A 14,034-nucleotide genomic window follows, 5' to 3' on the forward strand; every position below is an offset into this window, starting at 1 on the left:
GTTACTCAGAGATAGATACCAGGAAGCAGAAATGCTGGGTCATAGATCCAATTTTTAAAACGTGAATCAAGCAGGGGACAAAGGAAAGTTTCTGTACCTCATTTTCAATTTTTTGTGGCTCTAAACCTGCTATTTTAAACCAAAAAATTAGTCTTAAAGAAAAAGCAAGTTAGAGACTGGGCAGGCTCGCGCCCCCAGCCTGCTTGCATACCGGGAATCCAAACGGTTTCTCACTCGGTCGGGGCCGGAAGCGTGCAGCTAGAATGCGCCTATCCGCGCGGGCCCAAGGGCGGGCTGCTGCAGCCCTCAGGGCTGGCGGATGAGGTGCGAGGGCTCGGTGACCTACTACCCTCGGGACACGCGCTCTGGCCCCGCCTCCTGGCCCTTTTCATTGAGGAACCCCTTACCGATCACGTGAAAGAGGCATGCCAGCTTCGTGACGTCACGCGGTATGGACCAATAGGAGCTTCTGTTTATGTCGGGGGGGGGGGGGGTCCGAATATTCACGCCCCCGCCGCAGCCGCGCTGCCCTCCAGCGCTGGTGGTGAGCGCTGAGCCGGAGCCAGAGGTGGCTCGGCTACAGAGCCGCGGGAAGGGCCGCGTTTCTGTCAGCTCTCCTCGCGGTAACTGGGTCTCCTTGCGTCTCCAGTCCGGGACGGAAGCTGCGGCCGTCGCGGGCGGCCGGATCCGCGTCCCGCCTCAGCGCCTGGAGGACATGCGGGAGAGAGAATGAGCCAGAGGGACACGCTGGTGCATCTGTTTGCCGGAGGGTACGGCTTAGGCTGCGGACGCTGGGCTGAGCCCGAGGGCCGAGGCCCGAGACGTGGGCGAGAAGGGCAAGTGGGCTCCTGCCCCGGGGGCTCCAGGGGGTGAGGCCCGAGGGAGGAGGGGGCTTCGGGCCCCCGGGGTGAACGGATGCGGCTTAGGCAGAGGGAGGGTGAGGGGACTGGAGCTGGGGAAACCGAGGGGGCTGAGATATAGGCAGGGAGAGATGGGCGGGAGAAGCCGGGCAGGACGTCATGCTTTGGGCCCGCGCGGAGCTGGAGCGAGGCCTAGGGAGTGGCCGGCGGGGCTGAGGTCCACGCAGGCCCAGACCATGCGCCGCGGCCTAGCGGGCGTCGGGGATGCAGGGCCGCGGGAGGAGCGTAGCTGCAGGCCTCACGTAGGTTGCTAGGCCGGGGCGGTGGGGCGGGGGGGGGCGGGAAGTGCGGAGGCCGAGGACAAAATGGGCGCCGGGCTTCCTCCTCCCCTCCCCGGCGCGCGGTATGCCGGGCCACCTCACCTTCCTCATGCCCCACCTCGCACCTTGGGCAGCTGATATCCTGGCCCGGCTCCGCCCAGGTGGGTCGTCGGGGGGCTTCTGGAGCCAGAGGGGGAAGCATTGGGATCCTGTCGCCCGCAGTAACTGCAGGATTCTAGATGTTGGAAAATTTTCTTCCCGAAAGAGGCAACGCTTTTGAGATAAGATTCTTTTCCTGAAAACCAACCCTCTTGCACACCAGCTGCTTTTCGTCTGCTAAAAGAGAAAGTTGGGGGTAGGGAGAGGTCAGATGCTTTGGCAATAATTACTGTGTGTACAAGATTAGCCCTAAACCTAGTCTTAGTTTCCCGATTGCCAGCTTGAGTTTGTTCAGCCAGTTTAGTCCCCTTTCTGGGTTTTTCTTTGCACATTATTTGGAGAATTGCAGCAATTTTAAATTTAAGAAGTACTTATTGTAGGATCATAAAAAGTCTTATCAAAAATGGCTACGGTGAATTACGCCGAAGCTCTTTTCTGCTTTTATGGCCATATAAAGTCGCATCCCCCTAAAGCATACAATTTTTTTTACCAATCGACCACTTTAGGAATGTTAATGCATATGCGATTCTGTTCACAGTGATTTGATTTGAGTTAGAACATGAATTCTATTGCCAGTGATGACAGTACTTTTCTTGGGTTGGCACATGCATGCAGCAAATATTTATTGTACGTTAATTATGGGCCAGCTACTGTCCTGGGAAGAAAAAAATGCTTTTCATTTAATTCGTGAGACTTAATTTAGGCATAGTTTGCTTTCTTTATTTCCGATATGTTTACCAATAATCTTGGCAAGTTAATTCGTTTTTTAAAAAACCACTGGCCATGTAGATGTTATTATAAAGATTTATTGTCCTGCAAGTAAATGGGTTCTCTTCTGTAATTAGATCATAAGGTAATTCCTGAAAGTTAGGATCCCAAACATCTACTTCTGGTCACTATTTTAATTTGAGTGAAAAATGGACAAATTCTTTGGTTGTTAATTGCTTCATCTGTAAAATGAAGAAATTGTACTGTATGATCTCAAAGGCTCTGTTGTAGGTCTTAAGGTCTATTCTAGGTCTTGCTTTATATTCAGAATTCATATATATCAAGTTTTGTTTTAGAAACATTTTATTTGAAATGTTAGTTTAATTGCATTGACTTCCCAGTTGGGATTAGGATCATCAGCCACTTTTGTTATTATTAATACATGTAAAGATCTTTATGGTTAGCTTTTTCTTTAAAAACAGAAATGGGGAATTTTTGCAGCATCCAAACCCAAATAGGTTTAGTAGAAGTCTCTCTACTCCCCAACCCCAAAAGAAGTAGCATGTTCAAGTTATTTAGAGTATTAAGTGGGGTTCTTACATACAAGACCTGACATAAGATAGGTGCTCAGCCTTTTAAATTCCTTTCCTTTGCAGCCTGTCTTGATTTTGTATGTGGTTGCATTAAGTCATTTTAATAAGACTTGGCTTATCTTTTTTAGATCAACATTAGAACTAGGAAAGATGGTAAAGATCATCTGGGTTGGCCTCTCCAAAATATGGAAAAATACCAAGATATAAAAAATGTACTTACCCAAGGTCAAATGACTTTTCATACATGTAAAATGAGGGGTAAATAATCTCTCAAAAACCTTCCAGCTCTGTATTATGTAAAATCAACTCTGTAGAATATTCTGGAAGTCTGTATGGTAAACATTGTGGAAATGCAAACCGGGTTGTGTGAATAACATTGTTCTTAATTGAAGCGGTCTAATAAATCTCAAAGTTGTATATATAGGCTGTCATTTTTAGGACGTTCTTCATAGAAAACTTCTTAGATTTCATTAATTTTTTTAGCATGATAGAATATGTCAGGAGTTAGAAAACCTAATTTTACAGTGTCTCAGACTTCTCATTACCTTGTAGCTATATTATTAAATCAGAAAATTTTGAAATAAACCAGTACTGGACCTTGGGTCTGAGTGACAGACTCACGTGCATAACTCGTGCTTTCTTTAACACACCCTTTGGTCCCATTATGTTTTTGCCAGGGTTAATATTCAGAGTCTGTAAGGTCATTGGTTAGGTTGACTAAGTTATGGAGGCTACTCATGACAGCCTGCAAAAGGGATGAAAATAAGGTTTAATTTTAGCCATACTTTTAATAACACTATATGTTTGTGTATGAAGATATAAGTACTATATTTTAAAATTCTTTGATAGAATCATATTGTTTACTTATTGTGTCAGTTGCACATGTCCACCAAGAGGTAGTTTGCTTTTTTCTATTTGAGAGAGAGTTCTTAAATGGGAGGAACAAACCTTCAACCTTTTAAGTGGATGAATGTAGCTCCTATGATGGTGAGAGCTTAATACAGATAGTAATCTCAAATTATCTAAGAAATTGTTTATTTTTGTACTCTGGAATTAATCAGTCCATTTATTGAACTAATTATTATTCATATATTCAGTAAGAAACTCCTTTTGACTGTCAGATATGTTGATTCTGCAGACATTTCGTCATAATATTTGTTAAATTCCTTCACCTGTTTCCTTGTAGGATTAGGGCAGAAGTAGAATACATAAAAATTATGGTTACTATGGTTTATTTACATTTTGTCTTTTTTTTTTTTGCCATGCCTGTGACGTGTGGAGATTACCAGGCCACGGATCAAACTCAACCCAAGCCATTGCAATGATAGTGCCAGATTCTTAACCCGCTGTGCCACAGAAACTTCTGTATTTTTTATTAGCTTTATTTCCATAATTTTCACAGTCTTCTTTTTTTTCCTTCCTAAAAATGCATTCTTCAATTCTTACTAATAGATTACAAGGCTAAGATAAATTGCTTATCCTGATGGAGATTATTCTCGAAGAAGCTTATTTTCCTGTAAGAGGATTACTGTGGTACAGCATTGTGGGTCGGGGAGCCCTGGGAGTTCCTGAGACCCTTTTGGTGCTCTAAGACAGTAAAGCTGTTTTCATAAAAATGCTAAGACATTATTTGCCTTTCCAGACATTAAAGCTGTTTTCATAAAAATGCTAAGACATTATTTGTCTTTCTAGTGTGTTGACATTTGGACTGATGAGGCAAAAGCAATGATGAGTAAAGCTGCTCATTCCTTAACATGCATCAAGGCAGCATCATCAAACTGTGCTTATGGTCATTAGCACTTGCAATTTAAAAACAGATTTACTTAAGAGTGTTATTGAAGCAGTAAAAATTAATTTTATTGAATCTTGACTCTTGAGTACACATCTTTATTTCATATTTCTGTGTGACAAAATGGGAAATATTAATAAAATACATTGTTTCAGCCTTGAGCTGAAGTAGCCTCTTTTCATGAGAACCCCTCTTGAAAGGATGATTGATGGCAGATATTTTCTCAAAAAACGAAAGAAGTGGTCCTCTTGCTTCAAGAAAGCATTTGTTGCCATATGATAAAATTCAAGTTTTTAAGCAAAAATTAGAATTTTTGAAATCTTGAATCAATAGGAAATAAGTTTTTAAAATATTGTATAATAAAATGAGTCAGCATTTGGAATAACCCAGCACCTGTATAACCCAGTGCACCAGTATTTTTCAAATGACTGATGCATGATATTAAAAAGTTGTGCATAGGTAAAAGATTCATAATGTAAAATAAAGCAGTGGATTTTAATATAACAGAAAAGTTTATTATAGGTCAGATTCTGTATTGCAGCTAACTTCAAGAATCTATAGCATGTCCAGTTTTAATGTAATATTGAAAAATATCCATGATTATCGAAAAGGGGGGATTGAATTGTCATACCAAGTAAATTATATCATTGATTAAAAGGTTTCAGTGCCATGAGGTAGATGAGTGGACCAAGATAAAGGGGAGAAATGGGGGTAGACTGTAGTTCTGAGTATGAGGATGGTGGAGTCTTACTGAGAAGGTGACTTGAACAAAAACCTGGAGGGGAGAAAGTTAGCTATTCAGAGGGAACAGAAACTGACCTTGGGAAATTTGAGCGAGAGATCAGAAGAGGAGGAACTAGCAAAGTAGACTTAGAAAAAGTAACCAAGAAAATGTTCTGAAAGTCAAATGAAGGAACAGATGGTACAGTATGTAGGAAGGAGTGGGTGATCAGTTGTCATATGTTGTTGTCCATTAAGATGAGGTCTGAGAGCAACACTTGTGGAAACCTTTGGTTACCTTGATTAGCAGTTTCCAAGGCAGAACAGGCAGTGAAAGTCTGATAGGAAAGGGAGAGAAATTAGAGACAGTAAGTAGAATTTTGAGAGTTGTTGCAAAGGAGGAGCAAAGAAACAAAGAAGTAGCTGGTGGTGGGGGTAGAGTTACTTTTACTAAACTCCCTCAGTATATTTTGTTTTCATAGTGAATTTTAGTCCTCAGAGTCTAGTGTCATTGTTTTTCCTTGTAGCAGATACTACACATCTACATCTACATCTTGAGCTGTATGATAATGTCTTCCTTCTGTGTTTCCCTGTTTATCAAAGTTATTGGCTAGTGTTTTCTTTTTTCAATATTATTAGTGTTTTGATTACAGTGGAGTGTTACCTGCAGCAGAAAAACAACAAAATATTTTAACCTACCCCCTTTGCTTTACAAAGCTAAACGCTACAATTGTCTGACAAAATAGATTTGCTTAGGAGTTCCCATCACAGCTCAGCGGTAACAAACCCAGCTAGTATGGATGCCAGTTTGATCCCTGGCCTCACTCAGTGGATTAAGGATCCAATGTTGCTGTGGCTGTGGTGTAGGCCAGCAGTTGCAGCTCTGATTTAACCCCTAGCATGGGAACTTTCATATGCCATGGGGGCGGCCCTAAAAAGATAAAAAAAAAATTTTTGCTCAATGTTAACAGAAAGATATTCCTAAAGTACCTATTATATACATGTACATAGATGTTTATGTGCGTCTATATGTGTACATTCACATACACACCAATATTGTGGACCCAGTCAGAATAGATGTGGTCCATTTTATAAATTACCTTGCCTAGTTAAAACAAATGTCTTGATCCATACATGCTCGAAAGGTTAAAATCAAAGATGTAAGTCTAATAAGCACATTCTTGGAATCCTAGTTCTTTCCCATGAGGTACATCCCTTCCTTATTAAAAACCTGAAGTACTTTAGATTCCTCCACAGGGGCAGCTAGTAAAAGTTCTTTAAAGCCAGAGGAGCCAAATCTAGTAGTGGTTTTTTGCCTTTGGGACTGTCCTACTGGCAGGGATTTGTCCCTGCACTGACCTAGGGATATTTGACTCTTAGCATCATGGCTGAAACTGATCTGCTTATTATTCATATTTAATTAGTGAATAATTTCTTTTTTGCCTTCCCTATTTTCCTCCAGCCTCCCAAACTTTTGATTCTTGTGTTGCTGTAGCTTGGGTGTGGGAGAGTAATTTAGGGACCTCAGGAGTCTTCCTCTTCCTCTTCCTTACAAGACCTATTTGCAGAGATTTTTGTGTGTTTTATTTTTTAACCAGTTTCTTAGTAACATTGTGCCTAGCTTTAAAAACAAAATTGCAGGAGTTCCCGTCGCAGCTCAGCAGAGTTGAATCTGACTGGTATCCATGAGGACACAGGTTCAATCCCTGGCCTCATTCATTGGGTTAAGGATCTGGCATTGCTGTGGCTGCGGTGTAGGTCAGAGGCTACAGCTCAGCTCCAGTTCGACACCTAGCCTGGAAACTTCCATGTGCCGCAGGTGTGGCCCTAAAAAGACAAGACCCCCCCAAAAAAAAAAAAACCAAAAAACCCTCCATTCTAAGCAGCTTTTAGCCAAGGAATTCATAGACCCTTGAGTAGTTAGAACCCCTGGCATGTCAAAATTTTTATCCTCATTATATTAAACAAGTGGAAGCAACACTTGAGAAAGTCCGAGACATTTACACTTTCACATTATCTTAGGCTAAAAACATGACTACATTCCAGTAAGTTCTTGGGTGACTTCTTTTAGTTACATAATTTCTCTAACATCAGGAAAAAAGAATAGCTTCAAATGTCTTCTAAAAATGTTTAGTGATAACCATGTTAAACAATTCCTAAATATCTCTAAAATCAGTGTATAGTTATGTGATTGCAACCTTGGCCTCTTTAAAACGTGTGACATTTTTCTTTAAAACTTTAAAATGAGCATTGATCCAAGTAGTTATCTCTAACCTGGATACAGTGGCATTCAACAGTTTTATTAGATCCATAACCTTAGAAACTGTCCTTTCTAGATTTTTGATGTTACAGAATAACAAATTTACATGCTCTTTAGCTATCAAACGTGGCTTTTCTCTCCTTGGAATTCTTTGCAATCAAAGCATTTAAGAAGCAAGTGAGCAAGAGACTTTGAATTGTAACTTTTTAACAGTAAAGCATCCAACTTAGTACTTTAATTGTTAGTACCAAATTAAAGTGATGATACTTTGCAGTAATCTTAAGTCATTGGCTACATCACTGGATCAGAGGGACTCAGGACCAGTTAGAAGGCTAGGAGTGAAATGAGGCTTTGCTTTAAGACACTTGCAGTGCGGGATAGTGAGGGGAAATGTGAGAGGAAGTTGAGAATGTAGAACCCCTGAGACGTTGGGTGTAGTTGGTGATCAGAAAGCCTGTTAACAATCCTTTATCTCCTTTCAGACTGATCTGTCCATAGCCTTCCTGTACCACAGGAGCATGCTTGGTGGGTTAAACTCTAAGTAGAGGCCGGTAATGTTGGAGCAAAATTGGTGAGAAGGTAGATAATAGATGGGATTGGAGGGAGCAAGGAAGATCAGTTTGTGTTAAGATCTTGTAGGTCATTGGTGTGTAAAAGTTTGATTTTTATTCTGAATAACAGGAAATCTTTGGAAAGTTTTGAGCAGAGGAGTGACTTGATCTGACTTAAGTTTTTAATTCACTCTACTGTATTGAAGAGGACTGGAAGGGATGGAGCAAGGGTAGAAGCAGAGGGACACTAAGTAGGTTACTCTACTAACCTCAATAAAATATTATGGCTTAGATCAGGGTGAAAACTGTGAGAAGTAAGTGGTCAAGATTCTGGATGTATTTTGGAGTTCTGAGTCTGTGATACTTGCACAAAACACATCACTTTTTTCAGAGTCCAATGGGTACCAGAAACATCAACCACATTCTCTGGTTAAAAAAACCCTGCTGTTTTTAAAGGATGCTTACTGCTAAAATTTTGATTTAAAATGTTGTCTGTGTTTTTTTTTTTTAAGAAATGTATACATGTGGTTTTACTTTTTTAAAAAAGCTGCTGGAAGATAATAAAAAACTTCATCTCCCTGCTCCCTCTCATAAGTCTCTCCTTCCTAATGGGAACTTCTTAAGTCTTAGTTATTACCTTTGGAATTTTCTTCATACTTTCTGTTCTGGTAGATGAGACTTTAGTTATATTCCACCACTCCTTATTTTCCTCAAATCCACTCAATATGTTATATCACAATTTTTTGTTGAATCAATAGTCAATGCTTACCTTACTGTGACTATATAAATTTCGTTGATAGCAAAGCTAAGTTATATATTATATCAACATTTTCTTTCTTGAATAACTTCATTCCTTTCCCTGTACTCTGGAGTTAATAATTGCCCCACATTTAAAAATATTTGCTTAGTTAGGTGAGTACTTAAACTTAAACGTTTATGTGGTCAGATATATTCATCCATCAGTCTTTTCCTGAACATCTTCATTCCTCTGATCTCTGTCACCCTAATGCTGTCTGCACTGGTTATTTTCTAAGCCTGACATTCCATCATCTTTCTTGGGACTCCTTTCTCCCTCTCTGGGTTATTCTCTTCCTGCATTCAGTTCACCCGGGACCCCCATTCTGTTGAGATAAAATTGATTATTATCTGTGTAAGAAAGGACACAAGGTTGGAAATTTGCGTGTATGTTTTTGAGTAAGTAATCTTTGTGCAGCTGTTAAGAAATCTGATGTTATTCTGACTTTTTCTATCTATGTGACCTTTTGTTCTCTCCAGAAGTTGATGAGGTCTTCTTTGTCTCCAGTATTTTGAAAAATTGCACAACTTGCTGTGAGTTTTTTGTATACATGGCACCTGTTAAACCTTAGCTCAGAGATCATTGAGTTCATATTCTTCAGAGAATTAGGCTTCTGCCCTGGAATACAGTTTTATTATATTTATAACGTCTTCAAGCTTTTCTTCCTCTTTGCCAACTCAGTTAATTCTTCCCGTTTTCTTCACTGCTTGATTTTTGTTTTGTTGGGGTGGGGGTTGGCTTTGCTTGAGGCATGTAGAAGTTCCTGGGCCAAGGATCGAACCTGTGCCTCAGCAGTGACAATGCCAGATCTTTAACCAAGGAATTGCTATTGCTTGAAATCTTGTGCTAATTTCTCATCTGGCTCTTTGTCCTTGTGGAATAGACAGACTTTTGACATGAAGAGGAGATAAAACAAATGTAGTTAATTTTGGGGGTGATTTTTGTTTGTTTGTGTCTTTTTAGGGCTGCACCCGTGGCATATGGAGGTTCCCAGGCTAGGGGTTTAATCAGAGTTTTATCCACAACACCACAGCCAACGCCACATCAGCCAGGCCACATCAGTGACCTGTGTGCTACAGTTTGTGGCAAGCCAGGTCCTTAACCTGCTGAGCAAGGCCAGGGATCAAACTCCCATCCTCATTGGTTCCAGTCAGGTTCTAACCAGCTGAGCTGAAACAGGAATTCCAATCCTGTTTTCATAAGTAGAGATTTTAAATGTTTATTGACAGCAGTAGTACATCATTTCTAATAATTTCAGTGTACAAAATAGTTACTTAAGAATTACTTAAGATAAAAGCAGTGTGAGGAGTTCTTGTTGTGGCTCAATGGTTAACAAATCCAACTAGGAACATGAGGTTGTGGATTCGATCCCTGGCCTTGCTCAGTGGGTTAAGGATCCGTCGTTGCTGTGAGCTGTGGTGTAGGTTGCAGACGTGGCTCGGATTCTGCGTTTCTGTGGCTCTGGTGTAGGCCAGCGGCTACAGCTCCAACTAAACCCCTTGCCTGGGAACCTCCATATGCCACGGGAGCGGCCCAAGAAATGGCCAAAAAGGGGGGGGAGGGCAGCATGAGAAACACTCATAGAGTAGTGTGACTACTCTACTACTACATACCTATTGCATTTTATAAAGTGAGGCTACATCAGACAGCCTAAGTGCTTGTGTGTACACCCACTTAATACCACCACCACCCCAGCTCTGTACAGTTTAGATCCTCATGTGTTTTTTTAGGAATTGTAGTAGACACACACACACACACACACACAGTCTGTGGTCTTGCCATAAAGTATTTGTAATGGTTTTGTTAAAAATTTTGGTTGCTATTATCAGTAGCAGGCACTGACAGCTTCACTAGCTAAAGCTTATTGAGTACTTTCTCTGTATCATATCATGGGCTATATCATATATTATCTTTATAACAAGCCTGTGAGACATACATTTTGTTTTTCTCTGGTAGGTTGGTTGGTTGTTTTCTTTGCAATATGTTTATTTTCTTGGAACCAGGAATGACTGGGTAGGATATAGGTAGTCATTCTTATGTGCTACCTTTGCTTGCTTTCTTTCTTTAGATTTTGAGGTGAATTTATTATTTTTTTAAAAGTGAAGTATAGTTGATTTACAATGTTGTATTAGTTTCTGGTGCACAGCAGAGTGATTCAGTTATACATTTTATATGTGTGTATATGTGTATATATATACTTTTCCATTGTAGTTTATTGCAGGATATTGAATATAATTCCCTGTGCTATACAACAGGACCTTGTTTACTTATTTTTATGTATAGTAGTATGTATCTGCTAATCTTAGATTCCTAATTTTTCTCTCACCACCATTTTCTCCTTTGGTAACATAAGTTCGTTTTCTATGTCTATGAACTTGTTTCTGTTTTGTAAATAAAGTTTATTTTTATCTTTTTTTTTCTTTTTTGATTTTTTTTTTTAGGGCCTAGCTGTAGCAAATGCAAGTTCCCAGGCTGGAGATCCAGTGTAGCTGCAGCTGCTGGCTCACGCCACAGCAACAGCAGCATGGGATCCGAGCTGCATCTGCAACCTATACCACAGCTCTCAGCAATGCTGGATCATTAACGCACCGAGCGGGACAAGAGATCAAATGCATGTCCTCACAGATACAAGTTGGGTTCATTACTGCTGAGCCACAACAGGAATCCCTGTTTATATCATTTTTTAAGACTCCACATATAAATGATACCATGTTTGTTTTTTTCTGTATGACTCACTTCACTTAGTATGATAATCTCTAGGGCCATTCATATTGCTGCAAATAGCATTATTTCATTCTTTTTTATGGTATTGTATGTATATACACATCTTCTTTATCCATTCATCTGTCAGTGGACATTTAGGATACTTCCATGTCTTGGATATTGTAATTACTGGGGGACATGTATCTTTTCAAATTAGAGCTTTCTCTGGATATATGCCCAGGAGTGGGATTACAGGACCATTTGGTAACTGTATTTTTAGTTTTTTAAGAAGTTTCCATACTGTTCTCCATAGTGGCTGCACCTATTTATATTCTCACCAGCTGTGTAGGAGGGTTCCCTTTTCTTCACACTCTTTCCAGTATTTATTATTTGTAGACTCTTTTGATCATGGCCATTCTGACTGGTGTAAGGTGGTATCTTCATTGTGGTTTTGAGTCACATTTCTCTAGTAATTAGCAATGTTAAGCATATTTTCATGTGCCTGTTGGCCTGCTGAAAAGTCTATTTAAGTCTTATGCCCATTTTTTGATTAGGTTGTTTATTTTTTGAGCCATATGAGCTGTTTATACATTTTGGAAATTTGTCAGTTGAATCATTTGCAAATATTTTCTCCCTTTTCTGCAGGTTGTCTTTTCATTTTGTGTATGGTTTCCTTTGCTGTACAAAAGCTGATAAGTTTTATCAACAGCATTATTTTTTGAGTATCTATATATTTTTAGATGCAGTGTTTGAACACTTTATATTACTATGGTATAGTGTAAACATAACTTCTATATGTGCTATAAAACCAAAAAACTTGGGTGACTCACTTTATTGTGATATTCACTATATTGGGATGATCTGGAAGTGAATCTATAGTATCTCTAAGGTATGCCTTTACTTTATTGACTTTTTCCCCAGGTCAGCATCTTAGGAGTGGGATTGCAGGGTTGTATGACAATAGCATGTTTATCTTTTATTTATTTTTATTTAATTAATTAATTTATTTATTTATTTTGGGGGGCCATGGTTTACAGAAGTTCCCAAGGCAGGAATCAAATCTGAGTCACAGTAGAGACAATGCTGGATTCTTAACCCACTATGCCACCAGGAAACTCCAACAGTATGTTTAACTTTGTAAGAAACCACCAGATTTTTTTTTTCAAACTGTACCATTTTCTTCAAAATCTACCATTTTGCATTTCCACCAACAGTATCTGAGATTTCTAGTTGCTCTTTATCAACACTTATTTGCAGTCTGTTTTATTTTAACCATTTGTAGATGTGCAGTGGTGCTTCATAGTGATTTAATTTGCATTTTCTTGGGGACAGATGATTTTGAAGTCTTATCTTTGTTTATTTGCATCCAGATATATTTGGTGAAGTATTGTTTTTTGTTTTTGTTTTTATTCTTTTGCTTTTTAGGGCTGCCCCTGCATCATATGGAAGTTCCCAGGCTAGGGGTAGAATCAGAGCTGTAGCTGCCGGCCTGTGCCACAGCCATAGCGACACGGGATCCAAGCTGTGTCTGACACCAGAGCTCAGGGCAACACCAGGTACTTAACCCACTGAGCGATGCCAGGGATCGAACCTGTGTCCTCATGGGTGCCAAGTCAGATTTGTTTCCGCTGAGCCACAATGGGAACTCCTAGAGTAGGTTTTTTTTTTAACTCAATGAATTTTATTACATTTATAGTTGTACAGTGATCATCAAAACCGAGTTTTATAGCATTTCCATCCCAAACCCCTAGCCCATCTCCCCACCCCCCAACCTTTGGAAATTAAGTTTTTCCATAGTCTGTGAGTCAGTATCTGTTCTGCAAAGTTCATTGTGTCCTTTTTTTTTTTTTTTTTTAGATCCCACATGTAAGTGATAGCATATGACCTTGGTGTCTCACTAACTTCACTTAGCATGATAATTTCTAGGTCCATCCATGTTGCTGCAAATGCCATTATTTCTTTTCTTTTAATGGCTGAGTAATATTCCATTGTGTATATGTACCACATCTTCTTTATCCACTTCTCTGTCCATGGACATTTAGGTTGATTCCATGTCTTGGCTATTATATATATTGCTGCAGTGAACATTGGGGTACATCTGTCATGGCTTTCTCTGGATAGATGCCCAGGAGTGGGATTACTGGATCAAATGGTAGTTCTATATTTAGTTTTCTGTGGTATCTTCATACTGTTTTCCACAGTGGTTGCACCAATTTACATTCCTACCAACAGTGTATTAGGGTTCCCTTTTCTCCAAACCCTCTCCAGCATTTATTGTTTGTAGACTTTACTTTTTTTTTTTTCTTTTAAGGGCCGCACATGGAGGTTCCCAGGCTAGGGGTCAAATCAGGTTTGTAAACATTTTGCTAATAGTCATTCTGGATGGTGTAAGGTGGTACCTCATATTAGTTTGATTTGCATTTCTCTAATAAATAACAATGTTGAACATTTATTCATGTGTTTTTTGGCCATCTGTATGTCTTCTTTAGAGAACTGGTGGTTTAGATCTTCTGCCCATTTTCTTTTTTTTTCTTTTCTTTTTTTTTAGGACTGCACTGCAGCATATGGATATTCC

The 14,034-nt window shown here is 39.7% G+C and overlaps 1 protein-coding gene across 1 annotated transcript in view; it reads left to right on the plus strand.

Moving 5' to 3' along the window:
* Nucleotides 1-505: 505 nt before the first annotated feature.
* Nucleotides 506-14,034, plus strand: part of SLC25A36 (solute carrier family 25 member 36) — a 39,559-nt gene continuing 26,030 nt past the window's right edge. The window contains 1 exon segment of the mRNA XM_047783504.1: nt 506-770. Within this exon segment, the coding sequence (XP_047639460.1) occupies nt 730-770 (41 nt within the window). The 5' untranslated portion in view covers nt 506-729.

The sequence above is a fragment of the Phacochoerus africanus genome, chromosome 1 (genome assembly GCF_016906955.1).
Source record: "Phacochoerus africanus isolate WHEZ1 chromosome 1, ROS_Pafr_v1, whole genome shotgun sequence".
Taxonomy (NCBI): domain Eukaryota; kingdom Metazoa; phylum Chordata; class Mammalia; order Artiodactyla; family Suidae; genus Phacochoerus; species Phacochoerus africanus.